At 39.2% G+C, this 27,120-nt stretch overlaps 1 protein-coding gene across 4 annotated transcripts in view; it reads left to right on the top strand.

The window, feature by feature from the left end:
- Nucleotides 1-12,662, top strand: part of ASXL3 (ASXL transcriptional regulator 3) — a 135,815-nt gene extending 123,153 nt beyond the window's left edge. For all 4 annotated transcript variants that reach the window (XM_080381520.1, XM_080381522.1, XM_080381521.1 and 1 more), the window contains one exon: nt 1,493-12,662. In XM_080381520.1, the coding sequence (XP_080237646.1) occupies nt 1,493-5,191 (3,699 nt within the window). In that variant the 3' untranslated portion in view covers nt 5,192-12,662. The remainder of the gene's footprint in view (nt 1-1,492) is intronic.
- Nucleotides 12,663-27,120: the final 14,458 nt, after the last annotated feature.

Raw genomic sequence — 27,120 nt, 5'->3', positions numbered from 1 at the left:
AGAAACACAAAGCAAAATGTTTTGAAGTAATTGTGAGTTTGTGATATTCTTTAAAATATGTTCACATAAATGTTAAAGCCTAATAATATTAGGCAAAAGTGTTTATTTAGTGTTTATTTATAAGCCAAAAATTTAACTGCTAGGAAAAGTGAAGTATTCCAGCCCTTCAGACCAGCATAAAGGTGTATGGTTATATAAATGGTTATATCTCACAGTACCATCTTAATACTGATTTCCACTGATCTCTTACGGAAAATCAGATTCTGTCAGTCTTGCCTAGTCTTAAGAATTGAGTCTTCCTGAAACCTCCAGCCAGTGAATGAGAATACTGAAAAAATGGCAAGCATTTAATTTTGGGCAATCAATTCTAGTATGGTTTTTGTGTAGCAAATATTTGGCTCTTGGGTCATCTCACCAACAAATCCCTATCCTTTGTAATTAAAATAGGAAAAAGAATCCCAGTTCTCCTGTCGTTCCCATCATACCTTATGACAACTTTTTCTACAAATACTACCTGATTTTCTTCTCAGGTCCTTTCAGAAGAGAAGTTGCAGCATTAATCACCAAGTCCTGTTAGTGTGAACAGCCAGTAAACATAGGCCCATTAGAAACTCGAATGTTTTTTGCCAACCTCTGGGTATTCTGAGAGACTGTATGAGTTATAAAGTGGTCCCAGGACTCTTAATCTCTAATCCTGAAAACAGATATGCCTAATTGGAAACATAATAGTAATCCCAGCAATTTTAGAAGTTACTATTTTGCTGAAATTTTTAGGTATTTAAACCTTTAAAATTTGCATTTTTAATATTTATAGGTTTGAGGATTTCATTTTTGAAATGCAGTAGTACAGAAGGTATCCCAGTGATGTACTAAAGTGAGTCTCTTGGAATTGTAAGTGAGGAAGGGAAAGGCATATTGTTTGGTGGTTCACTTCTTTTATACCATTACTCTAAAGTGCTTTGTGGTGTAACATGAAAAACAGGCTCACTGGAGACACTGCTATGTCCTATCTAAAGGCAAGGTTGTTATATGGTATATAAGCGAAAGACAGGCTGTTCCTATGGCTTAGTCATTGGAGACCAGAGACTACATGATCGTTGTTATCTTTTCACACATTTGTAGCATTTCTCTTTAGTTGTAGGCTCTTTTCCGGTGTCACTGCACTAGGCTTGTTGTTCTTCTTGGTTAGATACACTGCATGTAAAACAGGTCTGACAAATTATATCAGATAAGCATCATGTTGTCATCCAGTTCGATCTTTCTTCCTGTCAGAAGGATCAGCGTGAGTAGGCTAGTACAGGTGTCAGTTATTCATGCTGGAGGATGATAAAATACCGAAGTGTAAATATCATTAATTATTAGCATTTTTCTGTCCAGCTGCACTGAGCAGTAATTCACTTCATTTCATTTTTCTGACCCTTTAAGAGATAGCTGGTGATTTTAGCAAGTTGATGATCTCATTAAAATTACTGGTGTTTATTTTTTCCTTCAGATTCAGCTTTCAAAAATTGGACCACCTTTTATCATCAAGAGCCAGCCTGTTTCTAAACCAGAACCTCGAGTTTCCCCAAGTACATCGGTCAGCAGTGGGAGAAACACTGGGGCTAGAACTCTTGCAGATATCAAAGCAAGAGCTCAGCAAGCAAGAGCCCAAAGAGAAGCTGCAGCTGCAGCAGCCGTGGCAGCAGCTGCGAGCATTGTCTCTGGAGCAATGGGGACCCCATGCGAAGGTGGGAAGACAAGAACACTGGCACACATCAAGGAGCAAACAAAAGCCAAGCTCTTTGCAAAGCATCAAGCCAGAGCTCATTTACTGCAGACTAATAAAGAACCAAAGTCGCAGTTCAGCTCAAAGGAAAGTACCTCATCGCTGGAGATACCAACTTCTGCTGACACAAAGATTGAAGGTTCTACTGGTGTCATTATAGTTAATCCTAACTGCAGGTCCCCTAGCAACAAGTCTGCTCATCACCGTGAGACTACGACTTTATTGCAGCAGTCACTTAACACAGCTACATTACCAGAAACTGCTACTGAGATATCTGTGCACAGTTCTGATGAAAGTATACCTATGCCACAATTGTGTGAGAAAATTATTTCATCTACCTCTACTGAAAGTAACGGTGTGCCAGTGCTTTATAATAAAAGTTCAGTCTCTGTGTCTGTTTGCAGCACTGCTATGTCTGGAGCAATTAAAGAACTTTCTTTTGCAAGTTCTGTTGATAAATCCTCTGTTTTAATGTCTGTTGACAGTGCAAACACAGCAGTTTCAGCTTGTAATATAAATATGCTGAAAACCATCCAAGGGGCTGATACTCCATGCATAACCATTGGACCAAAATGTATTGATAACAGTAATGTACCAGTCTCCATAGACAGTACAGTCTTACCAAATGCCATCGATGACAAAAGGTTGCCGATACCAAGTAACAATGCGAATAACACAGTCTCCAGTCATTATGCCACTGTGCCAGCTTCATCTATTGCAAATAACTTGCCAAATCATCTCTCTGGTAGTTCTGTACTGATTCCCCCGGTGGGGACTACCAACAGATTTTCTTCTGATAAGATAGCCATAACTGGGTGTAACGAACAAAGCACTGTCTCCATTCACACTACTGTTAGGTCAGCTTTAAGTTGCAGTGAGGCCCTTGCAGTAGCAGATGCTGTTGCAAGGCCACCCATTTCAATGTTTACTGGTAACATGGTGACAATAAGCTCTTATGATAATACTACTAAATTAAATGCCGATCTCTTAGAAAAAAGCTCTGGAGCACGAAACCGACTGGATCTCTCTGGTAAATCTCAGCCAGTGAGCTTTACACAAACTGCCATGAATAGGTCTATTCCTTGCAAAGTCATTGTTGACCACACTACAAATCTGAATTCCAGTCTGTCACTTTCTTCTTCTATTGAAAATGCAGAGAACAGCATTGACCTGCAGAGCAGACCTGTAAGGACAGAAGCTGCCTTACAAAGTATAGCCTGTCCTCAGGTGTCTGTCATAAGCAGGCCTGAAGTGGTCTCCAATGAAAGCCTTGAGCACAGTTCCAGCTTTATCACCATTACAGCAAAGCAAGACAGCAAGAACTTGCAGGCAGGTTGTTCAAGTCTTCGAGAAGTGCCTCTTGCTCCTCAAGACAAATTAATTGAGGTGGTTACTCCCAGCCAAGGTTTTACTGAGCAATTAAGAGGTCCTTCAGCACTGAAAAATGAGGCAGATGCTGCCTGTGCCAGTCAGTATAGCGCTAACAATAGAATCTGTTGGCATGATGAAGAGGCAATGAGTACAGACCAGCCAGTGGTCAGCCATCTTAACGCCGGTAAGCATAAGGAATATGCAGAGCAAAACTGCTTAAAAAATGTCAAAACCGAACCTTCCAGTTACACACAAATGTCAGAGCTGCAATCCAGGAGTCTTCTGACGAGCATTGCTGTTCCTCTTAAATCGGAAGCTAATGAGTCTGACAAGTGCTTCAGGATGGACACCGAGGATTTTACAGGACCTGAAATGCCTGCCCAGACTGCAGAAATAGCCACGAGTGCACAGCCACCACAGACCTCCAAGACATCCATCGCGGACTCCATGGAAGACTCCCTGTCCCTGACAACAGAAACCCTAAAGAGAGTCACCAGTGCCGGAGGCCCTGGCTGTCGCTTGTCGTCAGTGGAGGCCAACAATCCTTTGGTGACACAGTTACTGCAAGGCAATCTGCCTTTAGAGAAAGTGCTGCCGCAGCCCAGATCAGGAGCCAAACTAGAAATTAACAGGCTTCCCTTGCCTTTGCAAACTACCTCAGTATGTAAAACAGCAGTGTCCGAGAGAAATATTGTTGAACGTCCTTCCAGCTCTCCTAATCCAGATGGTAAAGGATTTACAGCAGGCAGCATAGCCCCGCTACAAATCCGAAGGCGTGAAAACCATCCGAAAAAGAGGATGGCCAGGACTGTAGGGGAACATGCTCAAATTAAATGTGAACCTGGGAAGGTGTCAATGGACACAGATGTTAAAGTGGCTCCTTGTGTAATTAGTTCCAGCATGAATCAGCTAGGGCATGGCCAGCTATTTAAGCAGGAGTGGCTGAACAAACATGCCATTCAGAGCCGGATCGCTCACAGCCCAGAGATCAAGCAGCAGAAGAGGCCGTTGCCTTCATGCAGTTTCCAGCAGAGCTTATTTCATGTTGATAAAAATGGCAGCTTTCATGCAGAAGCTAGTACCTCACATAGACAGCATTTTTACCAAATGTCCATGGCTGCAAGAGGCCCCATTCCTACAGCAGCTTTGTTGCAAACTACTTCAAAAGGCCCACCTGGCTGCAGCGCATTTGCTTTTAGCAGACACCTGGAACAGAAGGGCTTGGGAGACGTGAATATTTCTTCTACAGCAGCTCACCAGCTGAGGCTAGGAAGTGTGTTTTCCCCTAATATTCAAATTAAGGAAGGTGATGACATTGCCAGTGCCTCTCAGACTCTGCAGACTAAAACGTTAGTGCATCCCCCCCCTCCTCCTCTGCCCCTGCCGCCCCCTCCCCCGCCTCACCCAAATGCAGAAGTCCCCTCTGATCAAAAACAACCTACAGTTACTATGGAAACCACTAAAAGACTTAGTTGGCCTCAGCCAGCAAGCATCTGTAGCAATATAAAATCGGAACCTATTTCTTTTGAGGAAGGTTTAAGCAGCAGCTGCGAACTGGGCATGAAACAAGCTTCCTATGATCAGAATGACGTGAAAGAACAGTTAAAAGCATTTGCATTAAAAAATGCAGATTTCTCTTCCTATTTACTCCCTGAGCCACAGAAGCCTTTTACCCAGCTCGCTGCTCAGAAAGTACAGGTGCAGCACCCGCAGCAGCAGCAGCAGCAGCAGCAGCAGCAGCAACAGCAGCAGCTCTGTGGAAATTATCCAACAATACACTTTGGTAGCACAAGTTTCAAAAGGGCGGCATCTGCAATTGAGAAATCGATTGGGATTCTAGGAAGTGGCTCAAATGCTGCCACAGGCCTGTCTAACCAGAACGTGCAGATCCCGGTTCAGAAATTTGCTGACAGTAGCAATGCCGATGAACTGGAACTGAAATGCTCTTGCAGGCTGAAAGCCATGATCGTGTGCAAAGGCTGCGGAGCCTTCTGTCATGATGACTGCATAGGGCCTTCCAAACTGTGTGTAGCTTGTCTGGTTGTACGGTAGGAACTGAATCAAAGATGCAGTATCCCTTATCAGCATGGGAGCTCAGGACAAAAGAACGGAGAAATTGGAACAGTGTAGGCCACTAATGGTTTGCAATTAGTTGATTGATTATTTTTTTTTAATTGTTGGGGTTTTTTTCTTCCACATGCTTTAGTTATTCCTGCCTGAGTGCCATTTTCTGGGAAGAAGAGGAAATCTGTAGAAGTAGTTTCAAAAGATAACCTTGTTACTGAAGCTCCTATGAGCTCTCTTGCAGTGCTAAAAAAAAAGGCATTAATGCATGTCATTCGTAGCTTCTATTTATTTGCACAAAGTGCAGCACATTTTTTCTCCACTTTTTGATAGTTGAAACAAACTGCAGGTTAAAGATCGGTAGATAAATAACTCTGCAAAAAGTGGAGTAACTATGCAGAATGAGTAACACACTGAATAGTGACTGTTTTGAGTGGGGTAGTGTTGAGGTGTGGGATATCGGCCATTGTAGCTTCTAAATCAGTTTGCAGTTTTTCTACTGATAGGATTGTTTTCTTCGATTGACTTTCATTATCTAGGGCTGAAATATTGTCACTTCACCTAGGAAAAAAAAAAAAAAGAAAGAAAAAAAAAAAAAAAGAGGTATTTAGTTTATTAGAGGAGTTTCCTTACATGCCTGCCAGGGACTATGGAACTCAAATTTTACTCAGCTCTTCTAGTTGATTCCCTGAGAAAGATCTGTATATGTGATAGGTTGTGGGACCAACACTGGAATCACATTGGGTTCAGTAGAGTCTGGAGAAAGTAACTTCTCTACTGGGGATTAGAAACCTGTTCTCTCTTCCTGTTTCCCACTCAAATTTTCTTTATTTGTATTTGTCTCTGTAATCTGCCCACTAGATTGTCAGTCCCAAATATATATATCTATGTATATATATATCTGCAGGGTCAGACTTACGTAATAGGTTCTGAATGTTTTAGCCTTTCTGTGGCCTAAAAATGATGTGTTCTTATGACAAATGAAGAAGAAAAGATTCTAATTGCTTATTGCTTGAATATTAGATTATCAGTTGTTTTTCCTGTCATGTAAGTTACTGTATTTAAACAACATCTCAGAGTTTTGCCATTTAAAGTAACTCTTAGAATTACTTACAACACTGACTTTTTAATCTCAAAGGAATTCAGACCCCTTACTCTACCTTTCAGAAATCTGGAAGCAAAAATTCAGTTTTAAAAGGGATACTGCATCTTTAAAGTAACCTTCAGTATTTATCCAGTACTGTATTTACATTCAGGACTATAGCTGCATTCCAGATGCGTTAGCCACCATAACAGCAGAGAAGAAAAAAGATAGTTTTGGGACCCTATTCACCTAAAAGGAAAATATTATAAAGGGATAAAGCACATGCAGTTGCTGGGGAGATGAAAATACCTTGGGTTTTTTTACTCCCACTTCAAGAACACAAAATGTGGAGTGCAAGTCATCCATCTGCCAGTATGTGGTTAGGTCTGTCCAAATGTCAGCATGAGAGAGAAATGTTATTTTTACCATTACAGTAGAACCTCACTAATCCAAAGACCTTACGGTCTGCTCAAGAAAACTGATTTTCCTTCCACGATTTTCAGAGAGCAATGTAGTAAGAATGTTGTGAGATGTAATACTGCTTGAATTTTGTGATGCATTTATTGTTGCATTCTGAAATATTAATGTGAATGATGGAGCTACATTTAGGAAATAAAAAGTATGCTACATTTTACACTATACTTTTTTTATATGATCTTTGTTTGCATACTTATTCATAAATTGTAACCAGTCTCCCTGACATGGGTAAATATTAGTGAGGTTCTACTGAATGGAGGAACCACATTTATTTTTTTGTGGGACCATTTTCACAAACATGATAAATGCCATTTATTGTCTTAAAAGTAAGCTGGAATATCTACAACACATTCCTGTCACAGGAAGCTCTATGGTGCACCTTGATGTTCTCTTTTATTGTAATTAGCAACATATCGATATTATTTTTGACACTGTGTGGTACAAAGGCCATTTATAATTACACTAACAAATTTGTTGCTGATACAATAATATATTTTTTCTATACAAAAGTGCTCCTTAATATCACATGTGAGTTAAGAAATGGCTTCTCAGCACTTTCAGGACTTCTGGTAGGAAAATAAACCCTCCGAGCAAAAACCTGAGGTAACAACGTAAAATTAGCATCTAGTGCTATGCCAGCTGCTGGCAAAACAGTGACTGGAAAATGCTCGTGAGTAAGCATGAGTGCAGTCGATTACTGCATATCAAATTCATATTTGAGGAGCCTTTGTATCAGAATTGTATTGCATCGTATTTATACTTGGTAGAGGTAGTATGCTTCTATTTAAAATAAAGAGAGCGACCAGTCTTAGACTTCTAATAACCTATGTTTATATAAGCCTGCTGGGAATCCGTATTTCTAGCTCAGGTTTTCCTGTCCACAGCACATAAGCCAATATTTGTTTGTACTTGCATCTTGAAATACTACTTGTATTGACTGACATAATACAGAAATAAATTCCGGCCACAAAATAGTTTTACTTTGTTCGAAGGATAAGAGCATGACTAATGTGGTAGGTAACTCATTCATGTCATACTGTCATTTTTGTGTCAGGATTGCAACTTGCATGCGTGAGGCCATGATAAAATGCTATTTTAAATGGTGTTAGACTGGATGGTGCTATGTTATATTACACAACTGACCAAACTCTTCCATAGTACATTTCCACTCCTTTCATGCTTGAGTCATTGGAGTTGCACCAGGAATAAATTTGACTAATTAGTTAGCAACAGTCATGAAATGTTGTTACAGGTTATAGTTTCAGGGTATTAAAATACTCAAAAGCAACTGCGGTGATACAGGAGCCTGACTGAATCCTAGTATGACTGAAAACCTTACTTGGATTCTGGTATCACACAAATGCTTGGGGGAGAATGATCCTTGGTCTTCAATAAGAACACAATCACTTTTAGAGGTTAATTTTGAATTACTTTTTCTGTTGTTTAATTATTCAGGTTTCAGGCCCAATGTCATTGTGTTTTCTAATGACCGTGCAGTTTGCACCATGGGGTGTTAATAGTTTATGCACTGAAAAGTGGTGAAAGAATTAATTAAGAACACACTGCTCTGTGTTTGCGTGTACGTACGTATGTGTCCCAATGTCCAGCATATATAATTATAATTTACCTTTTTTTTTTTTTTTTTTTTTTATAATCTCCAAAATTGTTCCCCGACTCCTACCCCTGGAGCAGCACTTTTGGGTGAGAGGGAGAAACACTCTTTTTTTTCTTTCCTCCCTCTTTATTGTTTTAATTGCATACCTGTGAGATATGCAGATTATGTTAGGGCATTTGCAGTGTGTGTGTTTGTGTGTTTCTGTTCTGAACTAATTTCCAAGCAGAAACTCCCCTTGAAAAAATGTTTTAAAAAAATAATTAAGAAATGGTGAATTGGATGCTCCCTATTACCATTTTATCTGCTGAGGTCTAGTACATGAAATAGCATTTAAAAGACAAAAATAAAGGTTGAGCCATAAAGCAAAAGGTATATTCTCTGTACTATAGACTTTCTTCTTGAGGGTGGTGCATGTTGTCAGGGTAAGCTACAGAACGTGCAGATGGTTTTTCAGGGCCCTGCAATTCCTTGCACAGTTTTTAAGCTGGTGCATATGGTGCTTTATAATGCAATTTCTGAAGTAAAATTACCTTATGCTGCACCCCTTCCCCTTGTAAACACACGCACAATTTCAGAGTCGTTATTGTAGCCTCTGGTTTAGCAGTTTCTCCAAGTGTGGTGAAGTACCAGGATAAACACTCAAGATGAGCTGAGAAATGTCACCGAAAGGGATCATTTTAGCTGACACACGTGAACGGCCCTGCTCTGAACACTGAATGACTTCTGCAGTCCCCTGGCAGCAGCACAGCGGTTCGTCTTCCGTGGCTCTGCAGAACACTGGGGGGGAAAGCAACAAAATATTCAGTGGATTTATCATGGACCTGTGTAGCTGAATGTTTCTGAATCTATGAAATCCTGTTGTCTTCTGTCATCATGCTTTGTCACTGTAAAACCAACGAAAAGAAAAAAAAAGCATTTTTTTAGTCTAATTTAAGGAGCTGCTTCTTTTATAGCACATAATATTTCGCTTTGTACTATATTTGATAGTTAAAGAATAATTTAGTCCGTAGAATAACTTTGTTGTATTTGTACTGTTCATGAATGTTACAAGAAAAGTGCTTTACTTTGTTGCCATAATTCTCTTGTACTGCTGTAAAATATTTTTTCTGCTTTACGGAAACTTAACTCGATTCACATTTTCAGTACAGGGTTTTTTGTGTGTATGTATTATTTTTGTCAGTATTCTGAATGTTTACATCTGTTTGACATTAGCCATTCTATGCCTTTATAGGGCAGTATTACTCCTGCAGTATAACAGCAATGTGAAATCCACTCATACCTAACATGCATGGGAAATACAGATTTATTGGGGAGATCCCTAACGTGCATAGATATTTTTTCTATCTGCATTCAGTGAAGTAAATACCCTCCTTCAGTCCTCTACCAAAGAAAATATTATTCCCACAGGACAAGCTCAGAAAGTGGTTCTCTGAATCTTCAGAAGGGGGTGTAGTTGGTTTCAGCAGGATTGCTACAGTTCAATGCTGTTACACTTTGCTTTGTTACCCCACCAGACGTGACTGGGTGAAACAAGCATTTTAGCAATTTTTTTGTTTTGAGACAGTGTTTTGTTTAGAATTCAGGGATCATGCTTTCTTTAATGGTGCTGTTTGTTTTATTATTTTTTTTTAAGAAAACAACCTTTTGTTGCCTACAGAAATGGCCATTCACAAAACCATAAATTAAATAAAATAATTTGTCTTCGTAACTTCTCTCTTCTCCCTTTCCTTTTCCCTTTCCCTGTCCCTTGAAAATAACAACTTGGGCTTCAATATTAAAATATTCTGGGGAAAAAAATAAAGAGATAAAATAATATTTGTCATTTGTTTATTTATTTTATGTTCAGTGCCTTAGGCAGGCGATCCTGCTTGTGCACATCCATTGTATGTACAGGTTGATGAAATAGAAATGTGAGAGAAAAATGAGTCCTTTGTAAAGGATTTTTCAGTTACAATGGTGTAAGACATAGTGACTTCTGATGTAACTCAAGTATTAATAATCTTATACTAGTAAAATAAAACTAGGTGTTGTATATTAAGTTGTTGTAAGTAGAGCAGTTTGTGGATGAAAGTGATTATATTGCTTTGCGTAGTTAATGCCGGGTGTATTTTAGTACTTTGCCTTGGTCTGCAAACCCGTGCAGAACATGCTTAACAACAACAATCCAGGCATACACCTCCATTTCTCATCCCCACAGCAGAAGAAATTAAAGGCCCATGGTACATGCAAGGCAACCAGTCCAAGTTATATTCCTCAAACCAGTTATCTTTTGAAGTCTGGAAAGCCTTCCTGAAATGGAAATTCAGTAGCCATTATGTGAATAATAAATAAATAAAAAAATTCATCACATTACCCTGCAAAAAGAACTTTTAAGTTCTGGTGATTAGGGTGCAAGTGTTAGAGGGTGGGCAGCAAACAGCTTTTTCATAGGCCTGCTCAGAAATACCAGGATGGCACATCCTAAACACCACCATTTGTCCAGCCTCCTGTCATTATTTTTTCAGATGTGGCACCATCTGAGGGTCTTGTTAGCAGCGAATGGCAGCCCCTTTGGCCAAAATTTGTCCAAATCCAGAAAGAACGCAGTACCAACCTACATCATTTGTAATCCAGTGACCTTTCTTTTGTATCCAATACCCACCTGGCAAATTCCCCCAGCTAGTACTGTCATGCGGATTATTTATTTTGTTCTGCTTAGGTACTTGTTATTGCGTAGCGCTGTGACAGACCAGAGATCAGCTCTGCTTCTGACAGTAACAGCTTTTTTTCATATATATTTTTTCATCTAAACAATGTAATGCGAATCAGTTTGTTAAATATGTACTAGCTAAATACTTGCTTTTGACCTTTTCCTTCTTTTTAAAACCTGTAAAATTCTTACAATTTTTATTCCATCTTAAAAATAAGTATTTAGCTTTATTGTGTTGTTTGCCATGGCCCTTATAAGTACGAGTAAATTAAGACTTGTGATTGCTGTTAAGTCTGTGCTTTGCCCTTAGGTCAGCCCAGATGGAGCGTGTTGGTTGGGCCAACCGATGACATCTGTAGAAAACACACTGCTGTGGTCTTCTTAGTTCTCCTGTCCCTCAGCCAAGGCACGCATCACAGATACACAGGGTTTCCTTGGCTGTAGTGAAAACAAGCCCTCCTTCTCCCCCAGTCCTGGAACTTGGCTTTCAATGGAAATGATGCCCTGAAGCTCACACCATCCTTTCCTGCACTTGGCACTGAGTTGTGCAGTCTATGGAATTGAAGTACTGATACACTGGAAAAAATTATTCCCCAGACCAGAACCAGGGCTTTTTGGTGGGTTTTTTTTCCTGCCGTTTCCTTTACACATTCGCGGATGAAGAGAGACAGCAACACTGCTCTTCATATTGAGGTGCTTCACAAATAACTAGGAAGGTATTGTCACTGCTTCGTGTGCAAAGTGTGGTGTTATCAGGCCTGGCCTTTGCTGTATGACATGGCTTATGGTTGAAGGACCACCAAACAGCAGTACCTTTGAGCCCCGCCACCTTGGGCACAGCTTTCTATGATAAGGAAGGTAGATGGCCACTGGCACTGGTACCTGCTTGTGGAGACAGAGTGCATTATTAGTACAGCTGGGTTTTATGGAAACTGAGCTAGATATAGAAATAAAGCAATACTCATGGAGATAATTCAGATGCCTGGACACCAGTACTCTAGAAATACATGGACACTGATAAGAGGAGTTTGTTGTATCTCATTTAAATGACAGCCATTTAAGTACTGAACCTTCATGTTCCCAGCCTGGAAGGTGCCTGTTGACTCACCAGCAGCGATGAAAACAACAGTGGTTTCACACATTTGTGGTGGGGAAAATACCTGGATTGTACTTTTTGGAAGCTGATTGACACCCTGGATAAATACGAATTTCTGTATACAGGTCACCTTTCCAAAGCCCTTCTGTTCTGTGTCCTTTTTCCTGGTCTCACAGGGCTTATTTCAGCCTTCAGACTCTTATCTCTGTGTCTTTCCAACAAAAAGCTGATAGCTTTCTTCCAGTATATCTAAGCATCCTCATGCACGTATCACCAGGGCGGAGAACAGTTTAAGATTCCCACATAGAAAAAACACATCTGAAAATAAGCTGAATATATTGGATAATTGGCTTCTATTAATAAGAAATCATACTATGTTGAGTTGATAGGTTACTTGATGTTAATATAAATGATACCTTAAAAAAAAAAGGGCCTTGCTGTAAAGAATCCTTTTTGCTTCTGATTCTTTCCCAACTGCTCTGATCCATCCTGCAAATCACTTTTAGTCTCAGCACAACATCCATCATGCAGAATCTTTGCTACTGCTGTGTGCATTTCTGGCTTTTAAAGGAACAAATCTGGATGAAGGTATGGAGATTTGTACATGGTGTCTCATCCTTCACTCATTTGCTTATGCATTGTGCAGAATGATATGAAGTCTTTGGGGAAAAGAATAAAATTAGCTGTGAAAATGCAATAATGGTAACATGCGTTCCTTGACTTCCTTTAGGTTATTGAGTGGGAAAGTCCAAGCCTCAGATTTTCTGATGAGTATGAGCAGGAGCTGACCCATAGAAGTCAGAATATACTATAGTCCTGGGCTCCATCCAGAAGTGAGCATTTACAGTTCAACAGGTCCAAAGAAATGTCCTCAGAGTATTAGGAAAACACAGCCAACACAGATCGTCTGTTGCTGAAAAGAAGCATGAATAACTAGACAGTCAGCATAAGACTCGTGAAAAAGAAGTTTAGTTATGCTTCTGGAACAAGTGATTCTGACAGTTGTTTTAAAATTTCAGTATCTGTATAGAATTGCAAATATGAAGAAGATATTTTGAAGCTCTAAATTGGAAGAGAAATTTAAATATTTTAGGAAAGACAGATCCACAGCTAGATGATAGTATAAAATTACAAAACTTGATGGCTCATTTCTTTAAGATGTCTGTGTGAAGGTATTTTACAATCTTTCTGATTATAAAAAAAGTTACCGTATGCTCAGCTTTTTTCAGATTATAAGGGTCTTTTTTTTTAGTTTCCTAGAACAGGAATTTCAGAGCCTTAGTTTAGTTTACTGATTCTAAAAGTCCTTGCTTGCAATGCCAGGCAGGTTTGATTTGTGTTCTTCTCTGTGTAGGACAGTTCAAAAATTAATCTAGAAATACATTCAGTGTCACCTGTTTCAGTTAAGTATGTCATGCTACCTGGAACAAATTAATATGGAGGGGGGAAATCTGCATTTTTCCTTTTGGTTCCTTTAAAACCAAATTAAAGGGCAGTGAAAACAGCCATATGACTCAAGGGACTTTGTAGAGCATTACTGGACTTGAGGAACAGACCATCTCCATTCTGCATCTTCTAAATTTTCAGAGAAATAATATCAAGGTATTGATGAAGTGTGTAGGTGACAGTAAAGAGGAATGATATGAGCACCAATACAAATGATACTTGAATATTTAATAAAAAGGGATTTATAGAGACTTCAGCAGAAAATGAAGTTACACTTGGGAGGAATAGAAAGAAATGCATGTGAGGTGTCAGTCACAAGGAGTTCTTCTCTTTGGCATCTAATGATTGTGATGTGGTTAAAAAAAAAAAATATTCTATTTGAATACAAAGGAGAGTAAGGTATTAGGAAAGTGGCTATGAAGTGCACTTAGGTCAAGATTAAATATTAAGGTATTTTTGCTGCTGCAAAAAGAAGGCTGATTTTTTTCATATACTGTAGAATCAGAAAACAAAAGACCAGTTTGTCCCTGCTGCACCCAGCAGGCTCTGACTTCTGGTTGTGGTGGTGGTGTGCCTCGCCCACCCTCACCCTGCAGCCCCCCACCCCCGGAAGGCAGTCTTTTTCACCGCTTCATTGTTCATACAATTAGGGAGCTTATCCTAATGTTTAACCCAAATCTTCCTTGCTGCTGTTTAAGCCCATTCAGCCTTATCTACACTTCACAGACACTGAAAATAACTTTTCCCTTTCCTCTGTCAGTGGTTATTAGACAGCTAGGCTGTTAATTTGTCTCTCTTGGTTTTCCATTGTTTAAGCCAAACAATTCTAATATTCAGCCTTTCTTTATAGGTCATGTTTTCCAACCTTTTATCATTTTCATTGATCTTCCATGGACTCTCTCCAGTTCAAATCCTTTTTGCTCTTCAGCTCCCAAGTGAATACGTTATCTCAGTTGAGGCCAAGCAGAGAGGTAGGACTGGTTTGCATGCCTTAGAGGCTAAAATTGTGCTTCTATATCCCAGAACAGTGTTTGGTTTGTCAATAGCCTGTTTGACTCAGGTTCAGGTTGGTCCCAGTTACCCCTGCAACCTCCCCAGTAAAACTGCTCCTAGCTGCTTCTTCCCATCCTGTATTTGAGTAATTATTTCTAAATGTAGAATATTCTATTTATCAGCACTTAGAGCTATCCTAAGCTTTTAAACCATAACTTGAACTTGTCCATTTTGTCTTAAATTCCCATTTTATCTATCAAGAAGCTAACAGTATTTCCCAGGTAGGTATCATCTGCAAATTCAGAAGAACAGGAGTACTTACGAGAGGGCAGCATTATTAAAAATTGTCCTCTGGCTATACTTACCACTTCTCTGCAGTTACAGTTACAATTGACTTGCTTCTTCAGAACTTTGGTTGAACTGAAAAAGAAACAAGAAAACTCACTCGACAATCCAAGCCCATAAAGTAATTTTTAACTGAACATTAAAATACCTACCTAAAAATTAAAAGATCAAATTGTTTTCAAGATCAATAATATACAATCTTCTATGATTATGAAGAAAACAGTACTTTGACACAGCGTATTTTTTTTTTCAAGCTAAAGCTAGTCCTGAAACAAAAAGAGGAGTCTGTACTGAATATCAGAAAAAGCACTGAAATACTAACTTAACTATTTTTATGTATTGTTTAACTATAATAAAACAGTAAAGTTATAATAGGCATAACATCTGTACAGTTCAGAAAATTGAGAACCTAGTAGATTAAATCCCTTTTAGACACAGTACAAAAATAACTTCAAAGGACTCATTCACCTGACATAAACAGTGAATTAAAATTAGCTGCATTTTCTTACTTCACTACACGTTTCACAGAAATTAGTATTTTTGACTGGTTTTCTGTGGCTATATGTAGTAGCACTCTCCAAATTATCATGCTGCAACAAGGTCTTTTACCACCTCATACCAGCATGCTCTTCATACAGTCCCTCTGCTGCCTCCTCCTTGCCTCACCTCATCCAGGGCATATGTTCTCTCTCTTCTTCCTCTGTCCACTTCTTCCTCAGCTGCTCGCTCTTCATTGGCTCTCAACCACTTAACAGAACCAGCCACAGCTGCACCTTATCTATATTGTCCAACCCACCGCCCCTGAAGCCAGCCCACAGCTGTATATTATCAATGATAATTAACCCAGCTTCATTCTTCTACAGATATACAGCTTGTAGTTATTTGCTCCAATGTTAGAAAGTGTAAGTGGGTACCAGTTGACAATTATGGGATTTTAGATCAATTTAATGTTTGTTTTACCCATGTAAAAATCTCTGTCACTTGTCAAGAGGCAAGAAGCTGTTTCCTCTAACATTAATATATGGTTTTGGGCCACCTCGCGCAGAAGCATTACAAGTGCATGAAATAAAAATTCTTGTTTGGGGGGCAGACATATTCAAAGGATATACACAGAAAAGAAATAAAATCACTGGCATTATTTATGGTTTGATTTTTTTTTGCTTGGAATAGATTGAGATTTCTTTGGAACTCACACGCATATGCAGAAAGGCCCCAGATCTGAACATCCACCCAAAGTGCAGCAAAACCCACACTGCAGCTGCTGCTATCAGCCCGGTGCAGTAATGCCCCCTGTCACTTCACCAAGGAGCAGCTGTCGTGGAAAATAAATGAATTCTCTATCATTCTACCAAGCAGGACAGGTCTCAGCTTTGGCAGATGCAGGAGTGTAAAAGAAATAAAAGTTAATCAGACATTTAGAAAAGTAAACATTCCTTACTTTTGCCTCAAAAATAATTCTGCTGCTTGATACAAAATGTTATTAAAGAGTATGGGGTTATACTGAAGATCAGTGGCACAGAGAATTATTGTTGCCTACATGATAGGTTTTATCAATAAAGTATTTGGTTTTTACACAACAACCGTTTCTTATATTTATAAATTATTACTATTTAATTGTCTGCCTGCTTACACTGTTAATGTTATTAACAAACTTTATACTCATCCTCCCACTAAAAGGTGCATGTATTCACAGTATTTACGCTAAAGTAAATGGGAATGCGGCTGCTTGATACAGCACAAGTGCATAAACTGTCCCAAAGTACGTGGGTACTGTTAATTACCGTTACTTCTCAAGGACATATGCATTTGGGTATGAAGTTATGCATGTAAGTTACATCCCAGTTACAGAGCATTTCTGCCAAAGTCTTTTTCTGCTGAAAAGTATTGCCCTAGTAGATAGGAAGACCTTGCCCAAAATTTCTTGCAGTGTAGCAGGCCATACTAGCTGTAAGCTACTTAGTTACCTGTCCTGGGCTCCAAGGGCAACTGGCAGAGCCAGCCTCAGGACTTTCCTGGAATGGTGCTTCTGGGCAAAAGCCAGAACCTCAGCAGAGGATATTCGTACAGTGTATTAGTAGGCATATTCACGTTTAAATGCTGGCAAAGGTCCTGGACACTTCTTAATTTACAATCATAGATGCAGCAGAGGTGTCTATCAAGGTTGTATAGGATTTATTTCCTGTATATGAATTATATAGGTGATGTGTGAAGGCATGAGCATACAGGGAGTTTGAGACGGATCACTTTACTGGCACACCTCGGTCATCAGTAAATTTGATGGATCCTGGGCCTATGGGACTCCCTGCATGTGCACTACTGACACGCTTTTAGCCTGAGAATCTCAAGCAGTAATAAGGTAACCCTCAGAGTGGGGCTGAGCCCGTGCAAAGATTTTCTTTAGACTTTTGATCTTAAGGATGTACACTTCTATCATTTGCTACCGTACTTTGCTGAAAAGCTGTAAGCGTAAGATCAACATAGTTGCTTTATTGATGATCTCCTCATTGTTATGTTTCCCAGTAGTTCTCCACATTCAGCAGCTTAGCATGCTTGTGTTCTCAAGAGGGATATACAGATGTGACTTGCTGAAACTGTTGGCCTCGGCATTACACAGCTATCACTTCAACTTAATTCCAGTATAATTTGGTTCTTTTCTTCTCTCTAAACATGCCATCTTAGTCAACTGTAATTCAGAAAACCGGAATTTACTTCACAGAAGGTAGAAAGAAAATAGAGAGCTGTAATAGAGAAAACAATTCCTTTCTCCAGTGTTTATGAAACATTTTGAAATTTTCTTTGTCTCCTGCAAAATCTCAATAATGGATTTTTCCCCAGGTAAGACCATCCATACTATAAGCACTCTCACTTTTTCATTGTCTTTCCTCTGCCTCACAAATGTAACCTTTCTCCAGTTCCTCTTCTAACCCTCTGAACGTTATCTCCTCCGTATCTACCTTCCTTCTCATTTTACTGCTCTGACGGACTTGACCAGTGATGCTGTGTTTCCTGCATCTGCTGCCTTTGTTATGATTCTTTTGGTTCCTTGGAGTTAATTGCTCAACACTTGTTGGCTGCTGACGTTTTGAGGAAACCAGGGTGTGTTTGGTCTTTGAGACAAGTCCTCATTTCCTAATGATGTTCATCTCCAAAGGATAATGGAGACCCAGTTGGATGTGTTGAAGATGAAGGGTGATTCTTTTATACATCCACAGATCCCAGGATCTGCTTGGAAGAATCCCATGGGATACAGCCTTAGGGAAAAGAAGGGTCCAGGAGAGCTGGCTGATTTTCAAGGATGACCAACTCTGAGCTCAAGAGTGGTCCATCCCTACTAATAGGAAATCAAGCAAAACCAGCAGGAGGTCTGCATGGATGAACAACTAGCTCCTCCATTTGTGAATAGCAACAGGTTTTTATCCTTTTTTTTTTCCTAATTTCATCTTTCTAACATAAGGACTGCCCTTTTCTTTTACATTTATTTTGGACTTTTCACTGTATTCTGGTCTCTGAGTAGGACTCCTCAGTATATGACAGTACATAAAAAACACATACCAGCTTTGTTTGATTTGTTTCTGCAGTTTTGTGTCCTCAGAGCCATCAGATGGCAAAACACAGAAAAAATCGTGGAGAAAGATTTCCTTCTAACAATAAACTAAACTAAAACTTTATTACAATAAAACCCCACAGTATTATTCTTGTCATTATTTGCTATATTATTATTATTTATAAGTTGTAATAGTACTAGTTAATTATTGTCATCTTTTCCTTCTGTTTTTCCCTATGTAGCTCTTGAATATCCTTCTTCTGATTGCTTCTTAATTACAAACTGTTAAAAAACCCAAAACTGTGTATGCAGTCTCACAAGTCCCAACATATTACCCCTTATTCTTGGTGTGCTTTGTGAAAGCATGGTCCCACCACTTTCTGCTGAATGAACATTCAGTAAGGGTCAAAAAAGGAAGCTTCCATTGATGAACAACCTGCTCATAGTGTCTCTGGCTTTCCTCAGGACTCTGTCAGTCAAGTTGTATACGCAATGGAATTGCTGTCGTGGGTATTAACTGATCTATCAATCAGAATTATGGGTTCCAGAGCTGCCCAACACATACCCTGTGCACATCCCAATTCCATTCTAGAGTCATGCAACAGCCTCACCTGTGATTGTTTTATGGAAAGGAAATCTTGCCTTGCAAAAGAGTCAAACCCACCACTTTGGCCTCTGAAAACACCTGATGAGGACATTTGATGAACAAGGATTCCAAGGTGTGCTTGGTATGCTTAAGAGGTAACATTGGTAGAGCCCAGTTGACATTTCTGGTAAAAAACATCAGTTTGAACACAGTATACATATATCCAAGAGAAGTAAGCCTGAATAATGCTTGTAAAAAAAATTTGCATATGATTTCATTGGTAAAAGCGAAAATCAAGTTCAGAGATCTCTAAGTTCCAATAAAACTTTCTTTAAAGTAACAAAAAGGCACAGACCTTTAAGACTGAGTTAATTAAACTTGAAATTCCTTTAGCCATGTAGCTGTAACTGCTAATAAATCTAAATCCGCCTCTCCTGAAACACACTGCTGAATGAAGCGAGTGTCCTTAATCGCTTCCTCCTCTTTGATGCCTCATCACTGCTTTGGAGCGGTGACTGGACTCATAGAAGTTATTTAAGCGAAGGTGCAGATACATAAAGCAACCTTTTGTTTGGCTAAACACCTGTTTTGCTCTAGTCCACACTAAGGAGTCTAACTTTGGCTTCTCAAGTCTATTAAGACATTTGGAATTAGGATTTTAGGATAAAAATAACTTCTTGACATCAAACGTTATCCTGATGGAGTTCTGACCTTGTCAAGAAATATCCAAAAATTGAGAGATGTTCTATTAGACTATTAGACTTTAAGCATTCTTTTTCATTATATTAATGACCTATACATACATAATATAACTAGTTTAATACAAAAAAGTGGACAGTTCATTCTGGGAGGAAAATGATATTTCTTTACATTTTGTTTGAAATATTTGCCTGGCTACATTTCCCCCATTATTTAACTTTATTTATTTAACTTTAAATGGATATTACACTTTGATACATAATTAACTCTATTTTTAATTTTTTGTTTCTGAGAATGATACTGAACTTTCAAAAATATAACTTGACTTTCAGGAAGCTATGGTTCCTCCACTGTTTGTGTACCTACACTATCTGTGAAAGGAAATTGTTATTTTCTCCATGAAAACTGAGTAACAGCATATCCAATTAACACAGCAAATATTGATCTAAAGTAAAGTCTGCAAACACGAAGGTTGAGTTAAACATGTATTACCCTTCCATGTTTAATCATCAAATTTAATAGACTGAGTTTAACAAATTAGTATATCTTTTGATAGCAATAGACAATCCTGTTTAGATTTAAATTGGAATGTACAAATCGTATTATCCCTTTCTTTGGCTTTTGTGCATCTGCTACTAAAACCCACCAATTCAGGTGTCTAACTAATAATAACATTGAAAACTTGGTAAGAAATTGCCAAATAACTGTAGAATGATTTAAAAACTAGAAAAGCTGAAGATAAAAGACTGAAGGTTCATAGTATTTAAATACTGTAGGTAGTTGTAAAACTGACTTGAACATGGATTATTAATAGCTCACTGTTGAAAGTGTAAAAATCTATTGGCTGGAAGTTAAACTGAGCAATTTTAAATATACATTTTTAACAATAACAGGAAACTGATGAACGGTGAAGAGGTCCTGAAGCATCAAGAGTTGTGGCAGATTGTCCATCATCCATAGTAAATTTGTAAGTCAAGCTTGACAGGACATTTCACTAGATCTTTTCTATTTTAACAACTGAAAAGACACAGGTGTAAAGGGCAAAGCAGTCTCAGCTGGGGGGATTTGTACTTAATTTGATTTACTGCCAATTAGCACCATCTTCTGATTTGGGTATTGGGAGGGGGGATCATAAATGTGAAAACAAACACTTAAGCAACCCACTTTCCTTCCTCTTTCCCAGGCTTATCTTAAACTTATCTTAAAGCAGACATCTCTGGTCACTTATTGCTGTCATCTTGCTTTGTTTTTGTTGTTTGTTGCACTCAGTCCCTCCTTAGCCATTTTGTGAGCCCACAGGCATGTCCTGTGTTTTTTTGCTACTCCTTGCTCGTTTTTCCCCCTGCTCCAGTGAGAGCCACCCATGACCACAGTCCCTCAGGGGTGTCCCTGCCCTGGCATGTCTCACCCCGGGCTGCAGTCACCTCTGTGCCCTGAAATGTCTCCTTCCCTCTGGCTCCTCCATGCACCTGCCAAAGAGCATCTCCCCGTGTGTCCCCTGCCCTTTGTGGCTGCTGCTTTTTCTGAAATGCATTTGAGCAAAGGCACCACATGCTCCTTTGACATGGAAGTTTTTGCAGGCAATGGGTTACTCACACCAGTTTCAGAGCTGTCTGGGTGTAGCTGCTACCTGCTTGGGGCAACTCATGACCTTCTGCCATGCAGCACCCAGCTATCCAAATGCTGCCAGTTATGCTCAATACAGCAGGTATTAGATTAGCTTTTATTTTTCATATGTAGTGTAGCTCAGGACCACTGTTGTCCTACCTGTGCCGAAAGTGAGCCAGAGCAGATCCATTTTCAGGATTCCCAAATGGCCTGTGTTATGTGACTTACCCTGACAAATGCTTCCTGGTAACACAGAATAAAGTTCTGTTTGGAAGCACCGTGTTCTTCTGATCTTAAAAGAATTATTTTCAGCTACTTTGTCAGCTTGTTCTACAATGGCAAGAAGGCATATCCCATTATGTCAAAAAATAAAGGATTTAAAAATGTGTATTTTCTCTGAAACTGAAGACAACCTTTCCCTTTTACTGCAGTCATTCCCTATTTGGCTTAATTTCAGTAATTCAGAAACTCTTTGCTCAGTCTTTGTATCTTCACTGTTAAAGTCACCCGCTTAAAAAAAGGTCCCATTTCACAAGGCAGTTATGCCAGTGTGTAACTATAAATACATGTCAAACCTTTTTTATAAGAAAGGTCCTCCTAAATGCCTATGTAGAGATTATATTCTCTACGTTTCTGAAATAAGCTCTTTTTTGAAACTCAAAATGTTGCTACCCTTTGGCAATCAGCACTCCCATTGAGTACCATTAGTTGTCAAGATTTGGCCTTGAAACTTCATTTATTGAATGTTAACAAACAGAACAATGAGAGCACTCTGAGTATGAAGGAATGAAACCTACCAGTGACGTTTGTTACTGATGATGTGGGGATCTGATAGATGATTTAATTTGAGAGTGCAAATTCAATTCCTGACCCACATGTCACTACACAGAAAGTTTATGTAATTACTGTTAGTGTGTTGTTATTTATCCATGTGTAGATCCTGCTGACTTTTTATTACTCGCTGCTAATATTGTCATTAAAAATGCATGCCAATTATCGTAATTTTAAAGAGACATGAAAAAATATCTGATTTTTCTTTAAGTTTCAATTATTTCTTTGATTTATATTTCTTTCTTGTCAGCATTTGCAAAATAACAGCCTGGCAGACAATGGATAGGAAAATAGTAGCCAAGCCCAGTAATTCTCTTCCCTCTATAGGTAAAGGTGGCAAGCTTCTCATTTCATGCTATGCAAACCGTGTGCTGTCTCCACTCTTCAGCCAGTCAGTTCCTTCTATTTAAAAATACCCAAACCCCAGCACAGATGGCATATCTAGCTGCAGCATTACAGTTTCAGGCCCTTCATGAATCACTTGAGTAGGTAAAACAGCATCTGTCAATTTTATTATATTGGATTTAATGAAACCAGGAAATTAGTAGCATATAAGTATGTGTTAGTCTCTGCTTGGCACTTTATTGCTGTACTCATTATCCAAGATGGCAAATTCAGATGTGTTTACTAAAACCTTTAGAATTATTTTTTTTTTCCTGCTTGACTTGACTGAGGAGGCTTAACGATCACGATTTTATGAGCCTCCATTCCTTATATCAGTAAAGCCTTGACATTTCTTTTTAGATCAGGTTTCAGAGCCTCATACGGAGCACAGGTTTCATGTAAGCTTCAAGAGGAAACGAGAAGTGGGGAGTGATCTTAGCAGGGAGCTGACTACCACCAATTTTAGCCCTAGAAAATTCTCCCTCTACCCATGAGAAACCCATTCTCTGGAACTGCTGCCATCTCTCCTGTTCTGCTTGGAGGGCTGTGTCCCAAGGGGCTCCCAGATGTCGTCAAGGGTTAAGGACCAAATGTCAGAAATGTTGAAATGAACCCGTGGCTGGTGATTGGGTCCCTCAGGCAAGACGGTAGGTTGCTTAAGTCTGAGTTTCTTGCTGAGGGACTGTATCCATACAGAGGTCTTTCAGTACCAATGCACTTAACGTACATAGCACCTTTGGTTAATGTTATCTTGCATTTTTTGCCGTTGCTTTGAGCAGATGGTAAAACAGACAAAGCAAGGTTGCAGGTTGGGTTTTTTTCCAGAATGCACTCTCTTGATTCATTAACAAGAATGTAAGTTAAATTTAAGAATAAACATTTTGATACTCTTTTCTTTGATTCTTTTAATTATTTGTATACGTACAAACAGTTTGTAGTAAGCTTACAATTATTGATTTGAACGGAATAAAAGGGTGAACTTTTCTAATACTGAGACATGCACCTTGTAAAAGGTACTCTATCAGATCCAGTAAACAGCACTCTAAAAAAAACTGATCTTTTATCTGGCCAGTTAGATCTTGTGAAAGCTGTTTCTGATATTGCCATCTGGTGAAACACAAGTCACGTTACAACTTTGATACCTGTTCCATTTTTCTGATAGCTAAACCACATCGCATGTTGTAGATTAAGAGAGACTTGGATGTTGGATCTTACATTCATAAACTCTTCGGTCTTTGGTCTTACTTCTTTTAAAGGTCCATTACAGCAGTCCCATCTGAAGGACCTTCCAGCATTTCCATTTTTTTCCCTGGTTTCAATAGTGAACCTGTCCCAGAACTGAAGCCATAGCTGTCTCCGCACCCATCGAGAACAAGATCCTGAAATACTATCTCACCCATATGGAACAGAAGTGAAACACGATATTGATATTGATGGATGTCACTTGGACAATGGAGGGAAGAAAATGCTGTCACAGTGAATATTTTTTGTTTCTTTGTATGCATGCTAAGCTCTTTAATGACTTTATAGGGAAGATTTGTCATGGATTTCAGTGCAAAAAGACACACAGTGTTGGAAATTGACTATTACAAATGTAACTGGAAAGGGAACATTCTGCTCATTTAAGTGTATTCATAACAAGTTTCTCCTCTAAGTGGAATCTCCTGCACTTTCTGTTTCCCTGCTTTCTCCCCTTCTTGCTTTCCTTTTTTTTTTTAATTATTATTTTTTTAATATGTATTCTACTGGCAGGACTTAGTAGCAGATGAGGTGGTGTTTACCAGCACTAGAGCCATAACGTTTGCTGAAGCACAGTGACATTAGCCAGAGGTGTATAATATACTGTGGTACACTATCTGATACTAAAAGCTTTAGTTCTTTTGATAGTAGCACACTCAGGGCTTTAAATCATTATTCTTCTCAGTACGAGGACGGCTAAGACAAAGATGGTGATGAGATGGCAAACGCTCCATTACTGTGGTAGCAAAATACAAAAGATGGTGGTCCATGGTTGGAGCATTCACACTGAGGTGTTCAGGGGGAAAAGGAGCGTGTCTGCCAGCCACGATTTAAGAGGAAGATGCCAGGAAGTGGAATCAGGAGAGATAAATGAAATAAGGTGAGGACTGTCAAAGGTTCAATCCTTTTTAACATTCCTTTTATATTATTTCTGATATTGAGGACCAAATGACTTAAAAAATCATACTGATTACAATTTAATTGGGCATATTTATCTTGGAATGCAAAGCATTTATCGCAAGTGGAACAGTGATATGTATATATTGTGATCAATCAAATGCTAATTATAACTGTGGTAACTTCCTATTTCAGAGGTCAAATACTAGAAAAAACTCTGTACCTTGTATGAAATACATTCACTGATAGAGAAGTCCAGGGGTTTTAGTGGTTTATCTTGTAGTTTGTTTTAATTCGCAGCTTTAAATAAAGATCAGAAACAGCAGCTTCGTGAGAGAGCTCTATGGGAGTAGGTTTATGTGTTAATTTATGAAATTAGCCATGAATAATTTAGAACAAACATTAGATTTAGAGAAGTGGATCTTTATCTTCTAATAATAAAATTAAAGAAAAATTAAGAAACAGGTAAGTTTATTTCTTGTACCAGCAAAGCAATTTTCATCTGATGGATTAGTCTTATTTAATCAGAACAGTGCACAGCTGGATAAATCCTAGCTAGAAGAATATTAGGTCATTTGTTAGCCCTTCAGCCAATTACAGCTGCAGCTGCTCTATGGTGTCTTTTTTTTTCTCATCATTGAGCTTCTTTTTTTTTCTTGAAAACACTAGATTATAAGCCCTCAATAAGTAAAAATGTAGGGCACAGAGATCTTACAGCATCAGGGTGGTGGTGGATAAAATATGGTCCTCATCACCAGCAGAGAGTGTCAGTGAAACTTGTTTGTGGAACTGGAGAGGTGCAGGACCAGGGACTAGTCCTGACTTGACAAGAAAAGAGCTGAAGTGCCTTTTTCTCTTCTGCTGAAGGAACTCTTTTTTCTTTTCTTTCTTTTTTATTTTTTTAATTTATGGTATTTTTAAACAAGCTAGTCAGTTCTTTGATTTTTTTAATTGTTTTCATTCAGGCTGCCATTATAGTGGTAATGTTTATGCTGAGCAGTTTGGTTTTGGTGGATTTTTTGTTGGTTTTTTTTTAATGGGTTTTTCTTCATTAAAAAGCAAGCAAACCCAGGTGAGAAACCAGCTGGAAAATCTTGCCAGAGGTTTTGTGGCGATACTGAAAGAGAGGCAGAAAGCTAGACGAGCTTGTGGGTACTATCCTGATTGTCAAAATTTTGTTGTTGTTATTGTTCCCCAGAACTAGTAAAAAACCTATTCTTCCTACAGCTCTTGGTGACTGTGCTGTGATTCAGAATGTGTTTCAGTACCAAACAGGTTTTGGTGACCCCCTATAGAAAGGAATTGATCTATTTTATTATCTCTACAGCTGGAGATTTAGATTTTTGCCTGTGTCCTCATCTGTGTCATGTGTCATCCTGTCCTGTCCCGTCCTGTGTGCCCCCCCTCAGTAATTGATAATAGCTTAGTTAAAGGATAATTATGTTGGATCTTTTTACCTCAACATACAACTAAACATTGGCTGTTTGTTCTGCTACATCCTTCCTTGGATGTGAATGCAGAGGCTGGTGAGCTCACTGCCAAGGCAGCAGAGAAAGGATGAAGTGATGTGAGGGCCAGGACAGCCAGCTCTAGGCTGCCAGTGTAACAGGCAAGGGCAGAAGCTAGTGGGAAAACATCTTTTGGGTGTTTTCTTCAGCTGTGATTACTGAGACAAGAATGTCAAAGCCTTGCAAAGGGTGAACCACGAATCGCTGAATAGCACAGGCACTGAAAGAAGTGCTGTGGATGTTCAGAAGTGCATGGGTATGTTTAAGGAGCATTGGGACCTACTAGTTAACCCAGGACTGCACTACTCAGCCGCATTGTCCTGCTGCATGTTAGGGAAATTGCTATGCCTCAGCTGACCAGTAAAGAAGGGATCACATACCTCCCTCTTTCTGTCCTTGGGGTGGCCAAAGGACAAAAGGGGCAGGCATCCAGGGAGAAAAGAGCAAGGGTGGTACAAGTGGTCCTCAGTGTGAGGGTAAGTGGGGTCTTCCTGGGTCCTCAGAGCTCACTTGTTTGAACTGGAACCTGGTACTTGCCCAAACTGAGAAGCACTCCTGTGGATAACGCGTACAAAACCCAGCATGTGCAGCATGGGGAGACAAATCTAACAGGAAGGTGAACAAATCTATGATTTGAAACTTGCTGCTCCAGTTGGATGCACATAAATTTATGGAGTCTGATGGGATTCATCCCAGGATGCTGAAAGAGCTAGTTGATGTCATTGCAGGATCTCTCTCCATTATTTTTCAGTGGCCTTGGGAATCTGGAAAGGTCCCAGTTGACTGGAAGCTGGTAAATGTTGTCTCAGTCTTCAAGAAGGGTAAGAAGGAATACCCTGGTAATTACAGGCCTGTCAGTCTCACTTCAGTGCCTGG

This window comes from Falco punctatus (assembly GCF_963210335.1).
Source record: "Falco punctatus genome assembly, chromosome: 3".
Classification (NCBI taxonomy): Eukaryota; Metazoa; Chordata; class Aves; order Falconiformes; family Falconidae; genus Falco; species Falco punctatus.
The sequence above is the reverse complement of the archived record's forward strand: the minus strand, read 5'-3'. Positions and strand labels throughout refer to the sequence as shown.